The sequence below is a fragment of the Orcinus orca genome, chromosome 2 (assembly GCF_937001465.1).
Source record: "Orcinus orca chromosome 2, mOrcOrc1.1, whole genome shotgun sequence".
NCBI lineage: Eukaryota > Metazoa > Chordata > Mammalia > Artiodactyla > Delphinidae > Orcinus > Orcinus orca.
Window position 1 is genome coordinate 77,554,693 of NC_064560.1, and position 24,383 is coordinate 77,579,075.

The following is a 24,383-nucleotide window of genomic DNA, read 5'->3' on the forward strand; positions in this document are numbered from 1 at the left end:
GCAGAAGGAGAGGAGGAGTCTGACTGCAGAGAATTCGTAGCCAGGCCTGGCCTGTCATGGGCGGCTCAGGCCTAGGTTTGCCTGGTGAGAGGAGGAGGACCTAGGCCAGCGCACGGGTTCCCTGCCAGCACCCTGATTTTATGATGACTTTTTTGGGGGCCTTTATTTCTAGGTTATCACTTAAATGCCAATTTGTATAGTTTGCTTCTTACCTAAATAAAACAGAGAACTTATAGACATGATGTACACCTATTAAAACTGGTATTTGTGTTTACAAGAAAGCAACCACTGCTTCCTAACTCTATCTGAAAATAACATCCATTTCTCCTGGATTCCAACCTGAATTGGGCCAGTTGTGGAGGAAACAGGCCTCTGGCTGAGCACAAACTCATTTTTTTCTTTTCTTTTTTATTCCCCAGGATTACACCTTGACCATGTATTTTCAACAATACTGGAGAGATAAAAGGCTCGCCTATTCTGGGATCCCTCTCAACCTCACGCTGGACAATCGAGTGGCTGACCAGCTCTGGGTGCCTGACACATATTTCTTAAATGACAAAAAGTCATTTGTGCATGGAGTGACAGTGAAGAACCGCATGATCCGCCTCCACCCCGACGGGACGGTGCTCTACGGGCTCAGGTCTGTCTGCCCTATGGGCTGGGCTCGTGGTTGCATGGTGCACTGGCCTTGAGTTTTCACTGGAGGTGATTACAGTAAGTGAGGCCATGTCCTCAGATTAAGTTAAGAGACACCCATGAAACACTTGGAGCTCTGCAGAAAAAAAATCTTATAAATCTAAGATTTGGGGCATTACTGTTACTATAAATAGACATCAAACAAGTGAAAAACAGCCTCCTCGGATTGAGTTGATATAATTGGGTTGCCGTATCTAAGAACACAGATTCTCTTGGGGTGGATTTCCCATATCATAGTCACAAAGGCCTGTAATTAATATCATCCTGGTACTTAAGAGGCTTTCAGTGAAGTTTCCCAAAGCCATTTGCAGAGTTGAAAAAATGTCTAATTATGCTGACATACAGTATAGTTTCCATGGAGCTTTATGAGGTGGTGCCACCAATATTTATGGGAATGAGTAAATGTGAGGCTTCCTGGTGAGAATCATCTCTCACCAGGTCTCATAATGAAGGCACACGAATTGGGAAACCAGACTGCTGTCTGGAACCCTAAGGAGGCCCTGGGCTTCCCTGGTTACACTGGAAACCACTAGGCCTTCCCGTGATGCTCCACCACTGCTGGTGGTTAGTGATTTTGACTTTCACTGAACAGCAGCCTTAGCAATCTTTGTCTCTTGTGTTGATTCAGCACTGGTTTTTGTTTTGTTTAGTTTTAGAGTAAGTATGTCTGTGTCTTTCTTGATCTCCTGGACTGAGAGTGCCCAGAGGCCTTCCAGGAGGGGCTCACAATCTGGAGTGGGGCACAGGTGGATATCTTGGAGAAAAGGTTTATCTCAAAATGTTGTGAATCTTTAACTGAGACTCCAACAGTTCTAAAGAGTAATCATAACAATGTAAGCTTAAATACACACCACTGTGACTTTTAGTGCTTCAGGGAGAGTAAAAGGAATTATTTAACATTGCCTTAAGTGGAAAATGTTAAGTGACTTCCTCAAAACAGCAGCATATAGAATGAGAGTTGGAATTTTAGCAAAAATCAGACTTTTTGAACTGTAAGAGAAAAAAAGTGTCACGTGTCAATTAAGCCATGGTGTTACTCCAAAAAACATCTAGATGATGTTTCCTTGGGATGTTTTCAGCATTTTGTATTTTTGCCTGGAAGTGAGAGATGTGGTTGAAAAGTTCTGGAGTCCTGAGAAGTACAAAAATCGGTTGTTCAAAAGATTATCCAGAGACCATGTGAGCATAAAATGAGAAGTCATGTCCTTCATTTACCTACCCACCCCAAAAAAAGTGAATAGAAATGTGTGTATGTTTGTGTGTGTGTGTGCATGTGCATAGTGGGGGTGAAGCAAAAGGAAGCAATTAGCAGTAAAAACTAGGCTAGGCCTTCTTGGCTTTTTAAACAAAACTTGCTATTTGGGTTCTTCCCTTTTTATCTTTGCATTATTTATTTTCTCACCAGAGTTAAAGTATGTTAGTTTGTCTAAGACAAAGAGCTTTCATTCTGTTAGGATAGCATCTGAATCCGCTTGGGCCACTGTAGCAAAAACCCACAGCAGACACTTATTTCTCACACTCTGGAAGCTGGGAGTCCAAGAGCAAGGTGCCGGCAGACTTACTGTCCAGGGAGGGTCTGCGCCCTTATTCATGGCAGGTGCCTTCTCACTGTGTCTTCACATGGTGGAAGCTGTGTGGTGTCTCTTTTACTAGAACACTAATTAATCCCATTCATGGGGTTCCACCCTCATGAGCTAAGCCCTCACCTCCCAATACCACCACATTTGGGTTCAAATATTCAAATATGAATTTGGGGAAGGACTTAAACATTTGGACCATAGCAGACAAAATGATACAATATGAATGAAAGAACTGAAATAAATTTCCAAACTCCACTTGAAAGTGTTGGATTTCATACCATAAAACAGGCAAGAATAAGAGAAACCAAGAGATTAAAACTGTATCTTTATAACTTAGCTACTCTGACTGTAAATCTTAATATAAAGTTAAATAAGGGGCTTCCCTGGTGGCGCAGTGGTTGAGAGTCCGCCTGCCCACGCAGGGGACACGGGTTCATGTCCCGGTCCGGGAGGATCCCACATGCCGCGGAGCGGCTGGGCCCATGAGCCATGGCCCTGAGCCTGCGCATCCAGAGCCTGTGTTCCGCAATGGGAGAGGCCACAACAGTGAGAGGCCTGCGAACCGCCAAAAAAAAAAAAAAAAGAAGTTAAATAATAATGTAATAATAAGCTATGGGATACTTTTAATAATAAACTTTGTACAATAATCTAAAAAAGAATCTCTCATGAAATTTACATTCATTATACATCTCAACCTCTAAATCAGTAAGTGAATTTCTAAATCAGTAGCTGTTTTTATCCAAATGTAGTCTCAATATACCCCTTAGATCTTTATTTAGAACCTCATTTTTTTTCTTTTTTTTTTGGCTGCATGGGGTCTTAGTTGTGGCATGCAGGATCTTGCATTGTGCACGGGCTTCTGTCTAGTTGTGGTGTGCGGGTTTTCACTCTCTAGTTGTGACATGAGAGCTCCAGGGCATGTGGGCTCTGTAGTTGTGGTGTGCAGCCTCCAGAGCGCATGGGCTCTGTAGTTTGTGGCATGCGGGTTCTCGAGTTGAGGCACTCAGGTTCAGTAGTTGTAGTATGCGAGCTTAATTGCCCCACAGTGTGTGGGATCTCAGTTCCCTGACCAGGGATCGTACCCATGTCCTCTGCATTGGAAGGCGGATTCTTTACCACTGGACCACCAGGGAAGTCCCAAGAGCCTCATATTTTTTAAACAATTCTTCCATCTGGACCTGGACAAGCTGTCAGAAAGGAAATCTAAAAAACAGACCATATTCCACATGTGCTTATCAGCTACACTGTGCCATCTGAATTCCTTTTGAAATTGGCTATTCTAGAAATTTCTGCCTTCAGATTTAAAAAAAAAACACATATAACTATAGAGATTAATTTGAATTTGAAGTAATTTGAATTTTTGGACAAAAAGCACATTAGTGCTTCAAAATACTGGTAATTTTATTAAATTCATATAAATACATATTCTGTGTCATTCTGTGTGAACTGAAGTACCATTTATATATATTCCACAAGATACACACATGCACACTATATGTATTGTGTTTTTTGATAACAAAGTATGAGTGCCACCCTCCACCCTCCCCTTGGCCCCAAACCCTACCTTCCCTCTGCTCTTGTTTTACTGTTGTACTTGCTGGATCATGTTGGTGATAGGGCAAGACAAGGATGGCCAGTGTTAGTTACCTCAGTGATACATTGTATCCTTTTGGTAAATAGGTACCAGGGCCTGGGTCTGGAGGGGGTCTGGTGTAGGTGAGAGCTTGAGTGTGTTAAACTCCCCAAGGACGTTCATGGAGCACTGGGGTCGTTGTCAGTCTCCTGCTTGTAAGGTATTGCTCATGATGGCTAAACCCAACAGAGATTACTTTCCTACTGGCTGTATCCTTAAGATGCTAGTTGACCTGGCTGTGTCCTTGGGACCTTATGGTCGAATTCTTCTCACCACTAGAGACTAGGATTGGCCTTCACCCCAAGTATCCTGCAGTCGTCCACACTGGTACGTCAGTCACCATTTAGCTCTTCTGGGCTCCTTTGTCCAGGCATGTCCAGCCATCTCAGTACAGGATCAATGGTGGCTTTTGCTTTATCAAGAGTAGATGAGGATCTCTGGCTGGGGATGAGCTCTCCATGATGCAGGTTTGTACATCATCTCAGACTTATTCTGGGAAATCATTAATCCATTAATCTGATGACTCTGCAGAAGTGGTTGATGGCTGCTCACAAAGATGCTGGAGAGGGATCATGTTCACGTAGTGATAAAAGGTAGTTTTAAATCATGAACTCTTTTTTCAATGATTCTTACAGCCCCTGAGTATGAAACTTGGGCTAACACTAGCTTGATGTTACCTGCTTGGGCTCGGCTGAATGAGACAGTGAACCAAGCTTCTTGTACAGGTCCAAGTCACTGTGTGGTGTAAGAAAATCCTCTTGATAGGGCATATACACCATCTTGAAATAAAACTTGGGCTCTTTGAAAATTTCCTTTGGGCAGCCAAATCTTTTCAGGAACTAGGGAGATCTTGGCTGCCTAAGAGGCTCACAAGTCTTGGTCCTGTTCCCATGACAGCTTTTCTGTTTCCTTTGGTGCCAGGCTGAAATTTTGTGCTGTCTGTCCCTATTCTGTCTTCCCATCTTTCTTTTTCAAGTCAGCCAGTCACCTGATATCATTGACTATCTTACCTGCACCACTAAGGATACTTTTTAATGTGATCTTCAGGCCATGAATTTTGTGTCTTCGGACCTTTTTTCTGATGCTAGGAATTGGTAATGGGTTCACAAAATAGTATTTGATTTGCTCCATAAAGAACTTGGATGTCTGAGGTTGAGTCATCTTCATCAAAACAACGTGCCTGAGAAGCTTACTGCAAAATTTGTTGGAAAATATCTTGTAAAATTCCCACTTGCTGTCAAAAATGGCTTGAAATTGTTAAAGTTGCCATTCCCATACTTAAACGGTTGATGCAATATTAAAATGAACCTAGAACTTCATTCAGAAGATTCAAATTAAGTCATCTAATTGGTCTGGCTGCCATCTTTTTCCAAAACTGTATTTTTAAGTTGGTTCTGGCCAAACACCTTTTTCCCCCAGAAAAGATGTAAGCTCACAGAATTAATAAGGCCCACATGATTTGAGTGCAGGTATGTTTAACTCCCAAACTCTTGTTTTGTCACTGCCTCCCAATTACTTTTATGTAAGTAAAAAACATATTGATAAATTGCTTTCCAAAAGGATTATGCCAATGTTTACTCCCACAGCAATATATTACATATTAGCTTCAGGGTTGTGAAACCTGCTTTGGGCTTCATCATTTTTTAGGCTACTGTAAATAACCTATTTACTTCATCCCTTGAGGCTGGAGAAAATCACCTGTCTCACTTTAAATTCAGGCTCACAAAATCCTCTATTCTCCCCAGTCACATTCATTCTTCCCATACTTTTAAGAGCTCTTTCACACCTTCACTTCAGGCATCTCTCTTCACTGTCATTTGATGATATTACCTTAAACTTTAATTGAAAACGCAGTAACTTCTTCATTTTGCTATTTACAAAGAGACCATTCCACATACCTGCTACTCATACTTTGCCTTTTCTCTCAAAGTGGAAAGTGGGTCCCTGAGCATTTCAAGAGTCAGCTTCCCCTTGGTATCCTCTCTCTACTTGAGGATTTGGCTCCTGAAATTCTAACCCCTCTCTGTTTACCACTGTTCTCCTCTCTCACCATGCTTCTGGTATGCATACCTTCCTTCTGCTCTTCAGAAATAGTCAAGGATTTTTCTGTTTTAGAGCCTTTGCACATGCTCTTTGCTGGATGCAATACTTTGTTTCTAGATATTCATGTTTTTAGCATCACAGTGTAATTATGTAATTGAAGACAGTTCACCTGGTCCTGCTCTGATCACCTATTCCCTTTTTATTATACCTTCTTGTTTTATTTTTGTCATAGCACTTATCCAGATCTGACATGATCTTGTCATTTTATTGCATTTCTTAATTTACTGACTCTGTTCCCATCCATGATGGTGGGGAGGCCACCATCAGAATATAAATTCTCTGAGAAAAGAACCTGTTTCTTGTTTATTATTACCTCCCCCAAATCTAGAGTAGTGCTGGGTAGAAAACAAGGAAAAAGTATTGTATCAGGATTAAGTTTAAATTCCAATTCTTATTTCTATAGTGCTTTATTTTCCATTTGGATTCTTAATCCATCAGAATTTATCTTGGTGTACAATGTAAGGTAGCTGTCCAGTGTTTTTCTTGTCAGATGGTTAGCTGTTTATTCCAATACATAAGTTTATTCTTCCATATGAGCTTTAGAAACATTTGTTTTATCAAATTCCTAAAAATATAATGTAAGATGTTGGTTGGAGTTTTGCTCAAAAATATGACTTAAGAGAAGAACAAATGCTATATGATATTCAGTCTTTCCTACATAACCGTGACACATCTGCATTCATGCATGCCTTCAGTCATGGCTTTTAGTAAAGTTTTGTCATTTTCTTCATAGACAACCACTCATTTCTTGATAAGGTTATTCCTGTCTTTTATAAGTGTGGTACCATTAGGAATGGGATATTTTTACATTATCTTTCTAGCTCTCATTGATACGTGGGGAAGCTATTGATCTATTTGTTTATGGCTGTCTTTGCTTATGAATTTGTCCACTATCATATCCAGCCAGGCTATTCTCTTACTATGTCTAATAATTTAGTTAATACTCCTGAGGATTTTAGTCTTACAATTGTATTGCTTATAATGATGATTTTTTAATCTTCATTTTTATTGGTTTTATTCATATTTCTTTTTTCTGTTTTATTGCAACGGTTTCAACTTACAGGAAATGAAAAACAGTAGGGGTAACAGTGTACAGCATCCCCTAGTTCTTCATTATAGTAAGAGTGCTTCTTGTGCCCCACCATGAAGGATGATTTGCACTCTTAGTTTAATGTAGTTGTGACTCATTCTTTTACTTCCTTTAAATATATACATACATACATACTCTCATTTTCTGGGAACTGTGTCATGAGTTGAGTAACAGATATCACCAATTTATGGAGTTTATATTCAGGAACTAATTATAAATCAGATGACTGACCCTAGATGGCTTTTTTTACATATCAGAAATAGAAATAGATTTTGTTGATTCAACCTCTCTTTATACATTCGTTTTCCTTTTTTAACCTGTAACTATGATGTATTAATTTCCTACTGTAATCTATCCTTGAATTCCTGAGATAAATCCTATTGTATCATGGTGGGCAATACTCTTAAGAAATTATTAAGTTTGTTTTGCTCATAGTTAATTTATAATTGTTCTTTTAAAAATCTGTCGACAACCAGTTTATTGGTAATCAACATACCTTGTGATCTAGTCAATGCAATCTTATTTGTCCCCCACTATCCCCCTAAACACTATTAAGTGAGGTATGAAATTTCTTTGCCTTGGGTAAAAATTTGGGCAGATTGCATGGTTTTCTGCCAGTGTTTTAATAGTAGTCTTTTTCCATTTTTATGTTACACAGGAATTCTCAGTTCAATGTCTAATATTAAATGCAGATACAGAATTAATATTTTCCCTTCCACAGGCCAGCCCTATTTCAGGTTGGAAGCTCATCATGGCAAAGGAAGTGTAGTTGACTTCTCAACTTCTATGCTTCTGCTTCTCCTCTATCCCCTCCCAATCCATCTTGATGGCCTACATATGACCTCCTCTGGTTTTGAAGGTTTATTTTGGGGTGTGGAGGGAAAATAAGTAAGAAAGGTGTTACTTGAACTGTACCATTTCCTGGTGGCTTCATGCTCTCTGGACCTCAAAGACATGCAGAATTAGCTCTTCTCAGAGCTTCCACCATCAGGCAGCTGTCTCCAGGTGGCCCCTTGACCAGCACTGGGGGTGGGAAGAGTGGGAGAGTAGGATATGTTTCTCCATGGAGTCCCTTGGAACAATTTCCTTAGCTCTAGGACTCCGTCCTTCATGGACACATTCCATCTCTCCACCCATCCATGCAGCCCTAGTATAGAGGATCCAAGAAATCTGCAGGTCCTCCATTTTCCCATGGAGCCCGTGTGTGATCCACAGGAAATCTGCCTGCATTCCTAGTCTAACATCCAAGTCCTATTCAGTCTCCACTATGCTGCCACCTGTACACCAGGTGTGAAGCATCCACCAGTCCTCCTAGAGACCCAGCTGAAAGATGTTAATCTCCCTTAGTGATGGCTAGAAACTCTATTAAGAACTCTATCCTGAAGTTAGTTCCCTCTCTCTCATTACTCTGACTTGAATTAACATTCACAACTTGGCTGAAGATTCCAAGAACCATGAACCAATTCAATGAAATTCACTAGTAAATTATCCAATGGTGAGGTGGTAATGTAGGGCTCTTTTACACAATTGTGGTATATATCATATAGATTCTATTAAATATATTAATAGATTATATCTATCTTTAAATCTCCTTGTGTTTTGACATAATATGAATCAAGAAGATTTCTCTTGATCTTTTTTGTGTGTTTTTGTATATTCTGTAATAGATTATATCATATGGTAAATATCTGTTTCTAGAATGAGTTGATATTCCTGTAAGTATTTTAAAAATTTACCTATAGACATATACAGTTGACCCTTGAACAATGTGGGGGGTTAGGGGCACTGACCTTCCACAAGTCAAAAATCCACATATACCTTTACAGTTGTCCCTCCGTATCCTTGGTTCAGCATCTGTGAATTTAACCAGCTGTGGATCGTGCAGTACTATAGTATGTATTTATTGAAAAAAATCCACATGTAAGTGGACCTGTATGTTGCAAACCCATATTGTTCAAGGGTCAACTGTACTATACATAAAATGTTTTTTATAGATGCATGGGACTTTGAATAGGCTCTTGAATGACATTTTCCACTCTGGCACACATGGCTTTAATTTTTGCTATACTTAAGGTCTCTCTAGATTTTCTTCTTATATCAATCTTGAAAATTCATGTTTTTCTTTAAAACATCCTTTTTATCTAGACATTCTAATTCATTAGCATGCATGTATGCATTGCCTTCTAGAATGCATTGTTACATTCCCTTCTTCATTTATAATTCTGTTCAGTAGCATCAAGAAATACTTATCTATTATATATATATTTTTTTAAAGAGCTAGGCTTTAATTTTGTATCATAATTCTGTTCATTAATTTCTGCCTTATCTTTATAAACATCCTCCTCTTGCTTTTAAAGCTCTCTGTTGGGGAGTGATGTCAGCAAAATGGCAGACTGAGAAGCTCCAAGCTCTTATTTCTCCACAGAAACATCAAAAAACAAGCAGAAGTTGTCTGAACCACTTTGTAGGAGCTCTAGAAAATATTCCAAGGCTTATAGCAACCAACCAAATGCCAAATAAAGAAAAATCTAAATTTGAAACAGTAGGAAAATTTTGTGGCATTTTCCCCTGCCATTTCCCCACCCCCTCCCTGGTGCAGGGGCAGTTTTGATCTTGAGCAAGTGGCAGCTCAGTTACCAGTTCTCTGGCACTGGAGGAAGCAGAACAGACCTTATTTATGAAGCATTATATACATTTGTTCTAAACTGTCTGGAGAATACCTGAAGGACTGAAGCAAGATGCTCATCTCTATTTTGCATAACTCAGAAAGCAGACAGGAAAAGAGACAGGTACTACTCATAAAGACTTCAACATGTCTACAGACCCACAGATATCTAAGGCAAGAGATTCTGAGTGGAAATATACAATAGACCATCTGAGGCCCAAAGGAGAAGCTAGGATGAGACTCTTTGGAAAATTAGGTCATTCAAAAAGCAGCCATGCAGAGTCAGGATCAAAATGGCCAAGGAGTAGGAAGCAGAATTCACCTCCCTCCACAGAAACATTGCAAATACATCTACAAGTGGAACGATTCACACAGAACAGCTACTGAGGGCCAACAGAAGACCTCAGACATCCAAAATGACACAAAAACCTCCATGTAACTGGGTAAGACAAAAGGAAAAAGAAAAAGAAGGAATCATGATGGGGCCTGCACCCTGGGGAGGGAGCTGTGAAGGAGGAAAGGTTGCTGCACCTTGGGAAGGCTCCTAACCAGTGGGGAAATTAGACTGGAAAGGGGAAGTTTCAGAGCCTAAGAGGGGGAGAGCAGCAACTGGTTTGTGAAAGGCAAAACAGAGAGTAAACTGCACAGAGGGTCAGCACTGCCACTCTGCACTCTCCAACCTGAGATACTCCTCTGTCAGAGGTTGGGCATTGAGTGCTGAAGCTCAGACTCCTAAGCTCAGTCCCAGAGAGAGGACCAGGGTTAGGTGCAGAAACAGCCTGAAGAGGTTGGGCCACGGCAACTGAGGGTGTACTAGGAAGAAGGCTGGGGCTGCCAGAGAGGCAAGGAACCATTGTTGGGAGGCACACAAGAAGAAGGGAAGGCCCACCATAAGAACTTCTTTCCCTATGAGCACTCCCAGGCAACAGGAAGCCGCCTACAGGAGCTCCAGAGGCAGACACAAGTCGCTGCTGCCATCTTGGGCTACAGAGGTGGGCACTGGCTGACTCTTCCAGGCCTGCAGGCAGATGCCAGGCCCTGCCCCTGCTGACCTGGAAGGGCACCTACAGCTCCCGACACTAGTAATTCTGCCAGCGGGTCACAGGACCCACCCCTGCTGACCGGGTTGTGCACAGACAGCTTCTCCCACTAAGGAATACTGCCAGTGAGTCTCAGGACCTGCCCCTGCTGACCCGGAAGAGCGCAGACAGGTCTAGCCACTAGGAATTCTGCCAGCAAGCCCCAGGACCTGCCCACACTGTCCTGGGAGGGCATGAATAGCTTCCACAACTAGGAAATCGATCAGTGGGTGCCAGGACCTGCCCCGTTGTGCTGGGAGTGCACAGAAACCTCTCACTACTAGGAAATCTGCCAGTGGATGCAGGGACCCACCCCGCTGTCCTATGAGGGTGCAGATAGCTCTCCCCACTAGTAAATCTGCCCAGAAGAGGGACAGAAACCACAGCTGAGCCCCAGGGGCTGTGTAACTAATGAAGAAGAGCTGAAATCTCTCCTCTCAGCTGTGAACTGTGGACGTACTCTTCCACTGACATCTTCCTAAATTCAGTGCCTGCAAAACATCCAAAGGACAACAAATGCTCTTACAGCTGGGACGGGTCCTGATTTAGCAGCTGTGGGCTCTGTGGGCATGTACACATGGCAGTTGGGCCAGAGCAGAGTCTGAGCTGCCTCCATTGTTCCCACAGAGGGTCCAGGTGCATGATTACTGCAGTCCTGGGACCTGACCTCAGTGGACCTGTGCTGGTGGCCAGGTGAAGACAATTCCTGAGAGTCACCAGGGCCAATTGCTGGCATACCCACAGTTAAGGTGGGACCAAGAGCAGTGCCAGCAACAGTATACTTTGTGAGCCCACATAACGAGCAAAAGGGGACACAACAGAGCACATTCACAGGTGAACAGCTCCAGAGGAGGAACACACAGTAGATTCTCTCCCAGTGGGAGTGCTCCAATCCTGCCTACCTCACACTGCAGATCAGAATCAAAGCTAAGAAACAGATCTGGGGGCATCTACCCCAACAGCTAGGGAGCAGACTCTGCCCCTGAGAGGTCAGTGACAACCACAGGGAAAAGGGGAAGCCCTGCTCAATATCCAGGGCAGGCTGTGATCACAACACAAATCAAACCCTCTATCAAGGGGATAATGGCACAAGCCTCTGGACCAACCTCACCTGCCAGGGGGAAGACACCAGAAGCAAGAGGAGCTACAATCCTGCAGCCTGCAGAAAAGAGACCACAACAGATTTTTAACAAAATGAGATGACAAAGAAATATTTCACAGATGAAGAAGCAAGATAAAAACCTAGAAGACCAACTAAATTAAGAGGAGATAAGAAATCTATCTGAAAAAGAATTCAGAGTAATTATAATAAAGATAATCCAAGACTCAGAAAAAGAATGGAGGCACAGATTGAGAAGATACAAGAAAAGTTTAACAAAGATCTAGAAGAATTGAAGAAGAAACAAACAGAGATGAACAATACAATAACTGAAATGAAAAATACACTGGAAGGAATCAATAGCAGAATAAAGGAGGCAAAAGAACAGATAAGTAACCTGGAAGACAGAATGGTGGAAATCTCTGCCATGGAACAAAATAAAGAAAAAAAAAATGAAAAGAAATGAGGATAGTCTCAGAGACCTCTCTGGGACAACCTCTGGCACAACAACATTCGAATTATAGGGGTCCCAGAAGAGGAAGAGAAACAGAAATGGTCTGAGAAAATATTTGAAGATATTATAGTGGAAAACTTCCTTAACATGGGAAAGGAAATAGTCAAGCAAGTCCAGGAAGAGCAGATAATCCCATACAGGATAAACCCAAGGAGGAACACACCAAGACACATATTAATCAAGCTAACAAAAATTAAATACAAAGAAAAAATATAAAAAGCAAGAAGGGAAAATCAACAAATAACATACAAGGGAATCCCCATAAGGTTATCAGCTGATTTTTCAGCAGAAACTCTGCAGACCGGAAGGGAGTGGCAGGATATATTTAAAGTGATGAAAGGGAAAAACCTATACGCTACCCAGCAAGGATCTTATTAAGATTCAACGGAGAAATCAAAAGCTTTACAGACAAGCAAAAGCTAAGAGAATTCAGCACCACCAAACCAGCTTTATGACGAATACTAAAGGAAATTCTCGAGGCAAGAAACATAAGTGAAGAGAAAAAAGAGGAAGGGAAGAAAAAAGACCTACAAAAACAAACCCAAAACAATTAAGAAAATGGCAGTAAGAACATACATATTAATAATTACCTTAGAGGGGTTGAGGAAGATGGCGGAAGAGTAATACGCAGAGATCACCTTCCTCCCCACAGATACATCACAAATACATCTACACGTGGAACTGCTCCTATAAAACACCCTCTGAATGCTGGCAGAAGACCTCAGACCTCCCAAAAGGCAAGAAACTCCCCACGTGCCTGGGTAGGGCAAAAGGAAAAACAGAGGCAAAAGAATAGGGATGGGACCTGCACCAGTGTGAGGGAGCTGTGAAGGAGGAAAGGTTTCCACAAACTAGGAAGCCCCTTTGCGGGCGGAGACTGCGGGTGGTGGAGGGGGGAAGCTTCAGAGCCGCGGAGGAGAGCACAGCAACAGGGATGCGGTGGGCAAAGCGGAGAGATTCCCACACAGAGGATCGATGGTGACCAGCACTCACCAGCCTGAGATGCTTGTCTGCTCACCCACTGGGACAGGCGAGGGTTGGGAGCTGAGGCTCAGGCTTCGGTCGGATCGCAGGGAGAGGACTGGTGGCGAGAACACAGCCTGAAGGGGTTAGTGCACCACGGCTAGCCGGGAGGGAGTCTGGGAAAAAGTCTGGACCTGCCGAAGAGGCAAGAGACTTTTTCTTCTCTCTCTGTTTGCTGATGCGTGAGGAGAGGGGATTAAAAGCAGTGCTTAGAGGGCTTCCCTGGTGGCTCAGTGGTTGCGAGTCTGCCTGCCAATGCAGGGGACACGGGTTCATGCCCCAGTCTGGGAGGATCCCACATGCCACGGAGCGGCTGGGCCCGTGAGCCATGGCTGTTGAGCCTGCGCATCCGGAGCCTGTGCTCCGCAATGGGAGAGGACACAGCAGTAAAAGGCCCCAGTACCACAAAAACAAAACAAAACAAAATAACCAGTGCTTAAAGGAGCTCCAAAGATGGGTGCAAACCGTGGCTAACAGCGTGGACACCAGAGACGGGCATGAGATGCTAAGGCAGCCACTGCTGCCACAAAGAAGCCTGTGTGCGAGCACAGGTCACTATACCCACCTTCCCTCCCGGGAGCCTGTGCAGCCTGCCACTGCCAGGGTCCCATGATCCAGGGACAACTTTCCCGGGAGAACGCACGGTGCGCCTCAGGCTGGTGCAACGTCACGCCAGCCTTTGCCGCCACAGGCTTGCCCTGCATCTATACCCCCGCCCCGGCCTGAGTGAGCCAGAGCCCCCGAATCAGCGGGTCCTTTAACCCCGTCCTGCCTGAGCAAAGAACAGGCGGCCTCAGGAGACCTACACGCAGAGGCGGGGCCAAATCTAAAGCTGAACCCGGGGAGCTGCGCGAACAAAGAAGAGAAAGGGAAATTTCTCCCAGCAGCTTCAGGAGCAGCGGATTAAACCTCCACAATCAAGTTGATATACCCTGCATCTGTGGAATACCTGAATAGACAACAAATCATCCCAAATTGAGGAGGTGGACTTTGAGAGCAAGATTTATTATTTTTTCCCCTTTTCCTCTTTTTGTGAGTATGTATATGTATGCTTCTGTGTGAGATTTTGTCTGTATAGCTTTGCTTTCACCATTTGTCCTAGGATTCTGTCTGTCCATTTATTTTTATTTTTAAAAATTTTTTTCTTAATAATTATTTTTTACTTTAATAACTTTATTTTATTTTATCTTACTTTATTGTATGTTATTTTATCCTCTTTCTTCTTTTCTTTCAACTTTTTCTCCCTTTTGTTCTGAGCCATGTGGATGAAAGGCTCTTGGTGCTCCAGCCAGGAGTCAGTGCTGTGCCTCTGGGGTGGGAGAGCCAACTTCAGGACACTGGTCCACAAGAGACCCTCCAGCTCCACATAATATCAAATGGTGAAAATCTCCCAGAGATCTCCATCTCAACACCAAGACCCAGCTTCACTCAACGACCAGCAAGCTACATGCTGGACCCCCTATGCCAAACAACTAGCAAGACACAACCCCACCCATTAGCAGAGAGGCTGCTGAAAATCATAATAAGGCCACAGACACCCCAAAACACACGACCAGACATGGACCTGCCCACCAGAAAGACAAGATCCAGCCTTATCCACCAGAACGCAGGCACTAGTCCCCTCCACCAGGAAGCCTACACAACCCATTGAACCAACTTTAGCCACTGGGACAGACACCAAAAACAACGGGAACTGTGACCCTGCAGCCTGCAAAAAGGAGACCCCAAACACAGTAAGATAAGCAAAATGAGAAGACAGAAAAACACACAGCAGATGAACGACCAAGGTAAAAACCCACAAGACCTAACAAATGAAGAGGAAATAGGCAGTCTACCTGAAAAAGAATTCAGGTTAATGATAGTAAACTGATCCAAAATCTTGGAAATAGAATAGACAAAATGCAAGAAACATTTAACAAGGACCTAGAAGAACTAAACATGAAACAAGCAACGTTGAACAAAACAATAAATGAAATTAAAAATACTCTAGATGGGATCAATAGCAGAATAACTGAGGCAGAAGACGGATAAGTGACTTAGAAGATAAAATAGTGGAAATAACTACTGCAGAGCAGAATAAAGAAAAAAGAATGAAAAGAACTGAGGACAGTCTCAGAGACTTCTGAGACAACATTGAATGCACCAACATTCAAATTATAGGCGTCCCAGAAGAAGAAGAGAAAAAGAAAGGGACTGAGAAAATATTTGAAGAGATTATAGTTGAAAACTTCCCTAATATGGGAAAGGAAATAGTTAATCAAGAACAGGAAGCACAGAGATTCCCATACAGGATAAATCCAAGAAGAAACACGCCAAGACACATATTAATCGAACTATCAGTAACTAAATACAAAGAAAACATATTAAAAGCAGCAAGGGAAAACACCAAATAACACACAAGTGAATCCCCATAAGGTTAACAGCTGATCTTTCATCAGAAACTCTGCAACCCAGAAAGGAGTGGCAAGACATATTTAAAGTGATGAAGGAGAAAAACCTGCAACCAAGACTATTCTACCCAGCAAGGATCTCATTCAGATTTGATGGAGAAATTAAGATCTTTACATACAAGCAAAAGCTGAGAGAGTTCAGCGCCACCAAACCAGCTTTACAACAAATGCTAAAGGAACTTCTCTAGGCAAGAAACACAAGAGAGGGAAAAGACCTAAAATAACAAACCCAAAACAATTAAGAAAATGGGAATAGGAACATACATATCGATAATTACTTTAAATGTAAATGGATTAAATGCTCCCACCAAAAGACAAAGTAGGAGCTTCCCTAGTAGCACAGTGGTTGACAGTCCGCCTGTCGATGCAGGGGACATGGGTTTGTGCTCCAGTCTGGGAAGATCCCACATGCTGCTGAGTGCCTGGGCCCATAAGCCATGGCCACTAAGCCTGCGTGTCCGGAGCATGTGCTCTGCAATGGAAGAGGCCACAACAGTGAGAGGCCTGCGTACCGCAGAAAAAAAAAAAAAAAAAGGACACAGACTGGCTGAATGGATACAAAAACAAGACCCATATATACGCTGTCTACAAGAGACTGACTTCAGACCTAGGGAAACATACAGATTGAAAGTAAGGGATAGGAAAAAGATATGCCATGCAAATGGAAATCAAAAGAAAGCTGGAGTAGCAATTCTCATATCAGGCAAAATCGTCTTTAAAATAAAGACTATTACAAAAGACAAAGGAGGACACTACATAATGATCAAGGGATCGATCCAAGAAGAAGATATAACCATTCTAAATATTTATGCACCCAACATAGGAGCATCTCAATACATACGGCAAATACTAACAGCCATAAAAGGGGAAATCGACAGTAACACATTCATAGTAGGGGACTTTAACACCCCACTTTCACCAATGGACATATCATCCAAAATGAAAATAAATAAGGAAACACAAGCTTTAAATGATACATTAAACAGGATGGACTTAGTTGATATTTATAGGGCACTCCATGCAAAAACAACAGAATACACATTTTTCTCAAGTGCTCGTGGAACATTCTCCAGGATAGATCATATCTTGGGTCACAAATCAAGCCTTGGTAAATTTAAGAAAATTGAAATTGTATCAAGTATCTTTTCCGACCACAACGCTATGAGACTAGATATCGATTACAGGAAACGATCTGTAAAAAATACAAACACATGGAGGCTAAACAATACACTACTTAATAACGAAGTGATCACTGAAGAAATCAAAGAGGAAATCAAAAAATACCTACAAACAAATGACAATGGAGACATGACGACCCAAAACCTATGGGATGCAGCAAAAGCAGTTCTAAGAGGGAAGTTTATAGAAATACAATCCTACCTTACGAAACAGGAAACATCTCGAATAAACAACCTAACCTTGCACCTAAATCAATTAGAGAAAGAAGAACAAAAAAACCCCAAAGTTAGCAGCAGGAAAGAAATCATAAAGATCAGATCAGAAATAAATGAAAAAGAAATGAAGGAAATGATAGCAAAGATCAATAAAACTAAAAGCTGGTTCTTTGAGAAGATAAACAAAATTGATAAACCATTAGCCAGACTCATCAAGAAAAAAAAGGAGAAGACTCAAATCAATAGAATTAGAAATGAAAAAGGAGAAGTAATAACTGACACTGCAGAAATACAAAAGATCATGAGAGATTACTACAAGCAACCCTATGCCAATAAAATGGACAACCTGGAAGAAATGGACAAATTCTTAGAAATGAAAAACCTGCCAAGACTGAATCAGGAAGAAATAGAAAATATGAACAGACCAATCACAAGCACTGAAATTGAAACTGTGATTAAAAATTTCCCAACAAACAAAAGCCCAGGACCAGATGTCTTCACAGGCGAATTCTATCAAACATTTAGAGAAGAGCTAACTTCTCAAACTCTTCCAAAATATAGCAGAGGGAGGAACACTCCCAAACACGTTCTACGAGGCCACCATCACCCTAATACCAAAACCAAAGATGTCACAAAGTAAGAAAACTACAGGCCAATATCAGTGATGAACATAGATGCAAAAATCCTCAACAAAATAGTAGCAAAAAGAATCTAACAGCACATTAAAAGGATCATCCACCATGATCCAGTGGGGTTTATTCCAGGAATGCAAGGATTCTTCAATATATGCAAATCAATCAACGTGATACACCATATTAACAAATTGAAGGAGAAAAACCATATGATCATCTCAATAGGTGAAGAGAAAGCTTTCGACAAAATTCAGCACCCATTTATGATAAAAACCCTGCAGAAAGTAGGCATAGAGGGAAATTTTCTCAACTTAATAAAGGCCATATATGACAATCCCACAGCCAACATCATCCTCAATGGTGAAAAATGGAAAGCATTTCCACTAAGATCAGGAACAAGACAAGGTTGCCCACTCTCACCACTCTTATTCAACATAGTATTGGAAGTTTTAGCCACCGCAATCAGAGAAGAAAAGGAAATAAAAGGAATCCAAATCAGAAAAGAAGAAGTAAAGCTGTCACTGTTCGCAGATGACATGATACTCTACATAGAGAATCCTAAACTTGCTATCAGAAAACTACTAGCGCTAATCAATGAATTTGGTAAAGTAACAGGATACAAAATTTATGCACAGAAACCTCTGGCATTCCATACACTAATGATGAAAAATCTAAAAGTGAAATTAAGAACACACTCCCATTTACCATTGCAAGAAAAGGAAAAAAAATATCTAGGAATAAACTTACCTAAGGAGACAAAAGACCTGTATGCAGAAAATTATAAGACACTGATGAAAGATATTAAAGGTGATACAAATAGGTGGAGTGACATACCATGTTCTTGGATTGGAAGAATCAACATTGTGAAAATGACTCTACTACCCAAAGCAATCTCCAGATTCAATGCAATCCCTATCAAACTACCACTGGCATTTTTCACAGACCTAGAACAAACAATTTCACAATTTGTATGGAAACACAAACGACCCCGAATAGCCAAAGCAATCTTGAGAATGAAAAATGGAGCTGGAGGAATCAGGCTCCCTGACTTCAGACTATACTACAAAGCTACAGTAATCAAGACAGTATGGTACTGGCACAAAAACAAAAATATAAATTAATGGAACAGCATAGAAAGCCCAGAGATAAACCCACGCACATATGGTCACCTTATCTTTGCTAAAGGAGGCAAGAATATGCAGTGGAGAAAATACAGCCTCTTCAATAAGTGGTGCTGGGAAAACTGGACAGGTACATGTAAAAGTATGAGATTAGAACACTCCCTAACACCATACACAAAAATAAGCTCAAAATGGATTAAAGACCTAAATATAAGGCCAGAAACGATCAAACTCTTAGAGGAAAACATAGGCAGAACACTCCATGACATAAATCACAGCAAGATCCTTTTTGACCTCCCTCCTAGAGAAATGGAAATAAAACCAAAAATAAACAAATGGAACCTAATGAAACTTAAAAGTTTTTGCACCGTTAACGGAAACCATAAACAAGACCAAAAGACAACCCTCAGAATGGGAGATAATATTTGCAAATGAAGCAACTGACAAAGGATTAATCTCCAAAATTTACAAGCAGCTCATGCAGCTCAATAACAAAAAAACAAACAACCCAATCCAAAAATGGGCAGAAGACCTAAATAGACATTTCTCCAAAGAAGATATACAGACTGCCAACAAACACATGGAAGAATGCTCAACACTATTAACATTAGGAAAATGCAAATCAAAACTACAGTGAGATATCATCTCACACATGTCAGAATGGCCATCAGCAAAGAATCTAAAACAATAAATGCTGGAGAGGGTGTGGAGTAAAGGGAACACTCTTGCACTGCTGGTGGGAATGTAAATTGATACAGCCACTATGAAGAACACTATGGAGGTTCCTTAAAAACCTACAAATAGAGCTACCATACGACCCAGCAATCCCACTACTGGGCATATACCCTGAGAAAACCATAATTCAAAAAGAGTCATGTATCAAAATGTTCATTGCAGCTCTATTTATAATAGCCAGGAAATGGAAGCAACGTGAATGTCCATCATCAGATGAATGGATAAAGAAGATGTGGCACATGTATGCAATGGAATATTTCTCAGCCTTAAAAAGAAACGAAATTGAGTTATTTGTTGTGAGGTGGATGGACCTAGAGTCTGTCATACAGAGTGAAGTAAGTCAGAAAGTGAAAAGCAAATACCATATGCTAACACATATATATGGAATTTAAGAAAGAAAGAAAAAAAAAAGGTCCTGAAGAACCTAGGGGTAAGACGGGAATAAAGACACAGACCTACTAGAGAATGGACCTCAGGATATGCGGAGGGGGAAGGGTAAGCTGTGACAAAGTGAGAGAGTGGCATGGACAAATATACACTACCAAACGTGAAATAGATAGCTAATGGGAAGCAGCTGCATAGCACAGGGAGATCAGCTCGGTGCTTTGTGACCACCTAGAGAGGTGAGATAGGGAGGGTGGGAGGGAGGGAGACGCACGAGGGAAGAGATATGTATATGTATATGTATATAGAGACATATGTATATGTATAACTGATTCACTTTGTTTTAAAGCAGAAAGTAACACACCATTGTAAAGCAATTATACTCCAATAAAGATGTTTAAAAAATAAATAAATAATTACCTTAAATGTAAATGGATACAGTGCTTCAACCAAAAGACATTGACCGGCTGAATGGATACAAATACAAGACCCGTATATATCCTGTCTACAAGAGACCAATTTCAGACCTATGGCTACATACAGACTGAAGCTGAGGGGATAGAGAAAGATATTCCATGCAAATGGAAATCAAAAGAAAGCTGGAGTAGCAATACTCATATCAGACAAAATAGACTTTAAAATAAAGACTGTTACAAGAGACAAGGAAGGACACTACATAATGATCAATGGATCCATCCCAGAAGAATACATAACAATTGTAAATATATATGCACCCAACATAGGTGCACCTCAATATATAAGGCAAATGTGAACAGCCATAAAAGTGGAAATTGACAATAGCACCATAATAGTAGGGGACTTTAACACCCCACTTACACCAATGAACAGAAAATTCATAAGAAGGGGCGGTGGTTGTGTGATGAATTGGGAGTTTGGGATTGACATATATACACTAATATGTATAAAATGGATAACCAATAATAACCTGCTGCATAAAAAATAAAATAAATTAAAAAAGAGAAAATTAGTAAGGAAATGCAAACCTTAAATAAAACATTAAACCAGAAAGACTTAATTGCTATTTATAGGACATTCCATCTGAAAGCAGCAGAATACACTTTCAAGTGCACATGGAACATTCTCCAGGATAGATCAAATCTTAGGTCACAAATTAAGCCTCAGTAAATTTAAGAAAACTGAAATCGCATCAAGCATCTTTTCAGACCACAGCACTATTAAATTAGAAATCAGATACAGGAAAAAAATGTAAAAAACAGAAACACATGGAGGCTAAACAATATGCTACTAAATAATCAAGAGATCACTGGAGAAATCAAAGAGGAAATTAAAAAATACCTAGAAACAAATGACAACTAAAACAGGACAACCCATAATCTATGGGATGAAGCAAAAGCAGTTCTAATAGGGAAGTTTGCAGCAATATAGTCTTACCTCAAGAAACAAGAAAACTCTCAAATAAACAACCAAACCTTACACTTAAAGCAACTAAAGAAAGAAGAACAAACAAAACCCAAATTTAGTAGAAGGAAACAAATCATAAAGATCAAAGCAGAAATAAATGAAATAGAGATGAAGAAAGCAATAGCAAATATCAGTGAAACTAAAGTTGGTTCTTAGAGAAGATAAACAAAATAGATAAACTTTTAGCCAGACTCATCAAGAAAAAAAGGGAGAAGACTCAAGTTAATAAAACTAGAAATGAAAAAGGAGAAGTAACAACTGACACTGCAGGAACACAAAGGATCATGAGAGACTACTACAAGCAACTATATGCCAATAAAATGAACAACCTGGAAGAAATCGACAAGTTCTTAGAAAGGTACAACCTTCAAAGACTGAACTAGGAAGAAATAGAAAATACGAACAGACCAATCACAAGTAATACAATTGAAACTGTGATTAAAAATCTTCCAACAAGCAAAAGTCCAGGACCAGAGGGCTTCACAGGCGAATTCTATCAAACATTTAGAGAAGAGCTAACACCTATCCTTCTCAAACTCTTCCAAAAAATTGCAGAGGAAGTAAGACTCCCAAGCTCATTCTACGAGGCCACCATCACCCTGATACCAAAACCAGACAAAGATACTACAAAAAAATGAAAGTTACAGGCCAATATCACTGATGAACATAGACACAAAAATCCTCAACAGAATACTAGCAAACACATTAAAAGGATCATACACCATGATTAAGTGGGATTTATCCCAGGGATGCAAAGATTCTTCAATATATGCAAATCAATCAATGTGATACACTGTATTAACAAATTGAAGAATAAAAATCATATGATCATCTTAATAAATGCAGGAAAAGCTTTTGACAAAATTCAACACCCATTTATGATAAAAAGTCTCCAGAAAGTGGGCATAGAGAGAACCTAGCTCAACATAATAAAGGCCATATATGACAAACCCACAGCAAACATCATTCTCAATGGTGAAAAACTGAAAGCATGTCCTCTAAGACCAGGAACAAGACAAGGATATCCACTCTCACCACTGTTATTCAACATAGGTTTGGAAGTCCTAGCCATGGCAATCAGAGAAGAAAAAGAAATAAAAGAATCCAAATTGGAAAAGGAGAAGTAAAACTGTCACTGTTTGCAGACGACATGATACTCTACATAGAAAATCCTAAATATGCCACCAGAAAACGACTAGAGCTCATCAGTGAATTTGATAAAGTTTCAGGATACAAAATTAATGCACAGAAATCTCTTGCATTTCCATACATTAACAATGAAAAATCAGAAAGAGAAATCAAGGAAACAATCCCACTTGCCATTGCAACAAAAAGAATAAAATACCTAGGAATAAACCTACCTAAGGAGGCAAAAGACCTGTGTACAGGAAACTATAAGACACTGATGAAAGAAATCAAAGATGATACAAATAGATGGAGAGATATACCATGTTTGTGGATTGGAAGAATCAATATTGTGAAAATGATTATACTACCCAAAGCAATCTACAGATTCAGTGCAATTCCTATCAAATTACCAATGGCATTTTCACAGAATTCTAACAAAAATTTTTACTATTTGCATGGAAACACAAAAGACCCTGAATAGCCATACCAATTTTGAGAAAGAAATACAGAGCTGGAGGAATCAGACTTCCTGACTTTAGACTGTACTACAAACCTACAATCATTACAACAGTATGGCACTGGCACAAAAACAGAAATATAAATCAATGGAATGGGATAGAAAGCCCAGAGGTAAACCCACGCACCTCTGGTCAACTAATCTATGACAAAGGAGGCAAAAATATACAATGGAGAAAAGACAGTCTCTTCAGTAAGTGGTGCTGGGGAAACTGGTCAGCTACATGTAAAAGAATGAAGTTGGAACACTCCCTAACACCATACCCAAAAATGAACTCAAAATGGATTAAAGACCTAAATGTAAGGCCGGATACTATAAAACTCTTAGAGGAAAACATAGGTAGAACATTCTTTGACATAAATCGCAGCAAGATCTTTTTTGATCCATCTCCTAGAGTAATGAAAATAAAGACAAAAATAAACAAATGGGATCTAATTAAACTTAAAAGTCTTTGCCCAGAAAAGGAAACCATAAACAGAAGAAAAAGACAACCCTCAGAATGGGAGAAAATATTTGCAAACAAAGCAAGTGACAAGGGATTAATCTCCAAAATATACAGCTTATGCAGCTCAATATTCAAATAACCCAATCAATAAATGGGTGGAAGATGTTAATAGACATTTCTCCAAAGAAGACATGCAGATGACCAAGAGGCACATGAAAAGATGCTCAATATCATTAATTATTAGAGAAATGCAAATCAAAACTACAATGAGGTATCACCTCACACCAGTCAGAATGGCCATCATCAAAAAATCTACAAACAATAAATGCTGGAGAGGGTGTGGAGAAAAGGGAAACCTCCTATACTGTTGGTGGGAATGTAAATTCGTACAGCCACTGTGGAGAAAAGTATGGAGGTTCCTTAAAAAACTAAAAATTGAACTACAATATGATCCAGCAATCCCACTCCTGGGCATATACCTGGACAAAACCACAATTCAAAAAGATAAATGCACCCAATGTTTATTGCAGCACTATTTACAATAGCCTGGACATGGAAGCAACATAAATGCCCATGGACAGACAAATGGATAAAGAAGTGGTGGTACATATATACAATGGAATATTACTCAGCCTTAAAAAAGGAAAAAAAC

At 40.4% G+C, this 24,383-nt stretch overlaps 1 protein-coding gene across 1 annotated transcript in view; it reads left to right on the top strand.

Moving 5' to 3' along the window:
* GABRB3 (gamma-aminobutyric acid type A receptor subunit beta3) overlaps window positions 1–24,383 on the top strand; it is a 233,986-nt gene that overhangs the window by 152,005 nt on the left and 57,598 nt on the right. The window contains exon 4 of the mRNA XM_004271642.4: window positions 420–640. Within this exon, the coding sequence (XP_004271690.1) occupies window positions 420–640 (221 nt within the window). The remainder of the gene's footprint in view (window positions 1–419; window positions 641–24,383) is intronic.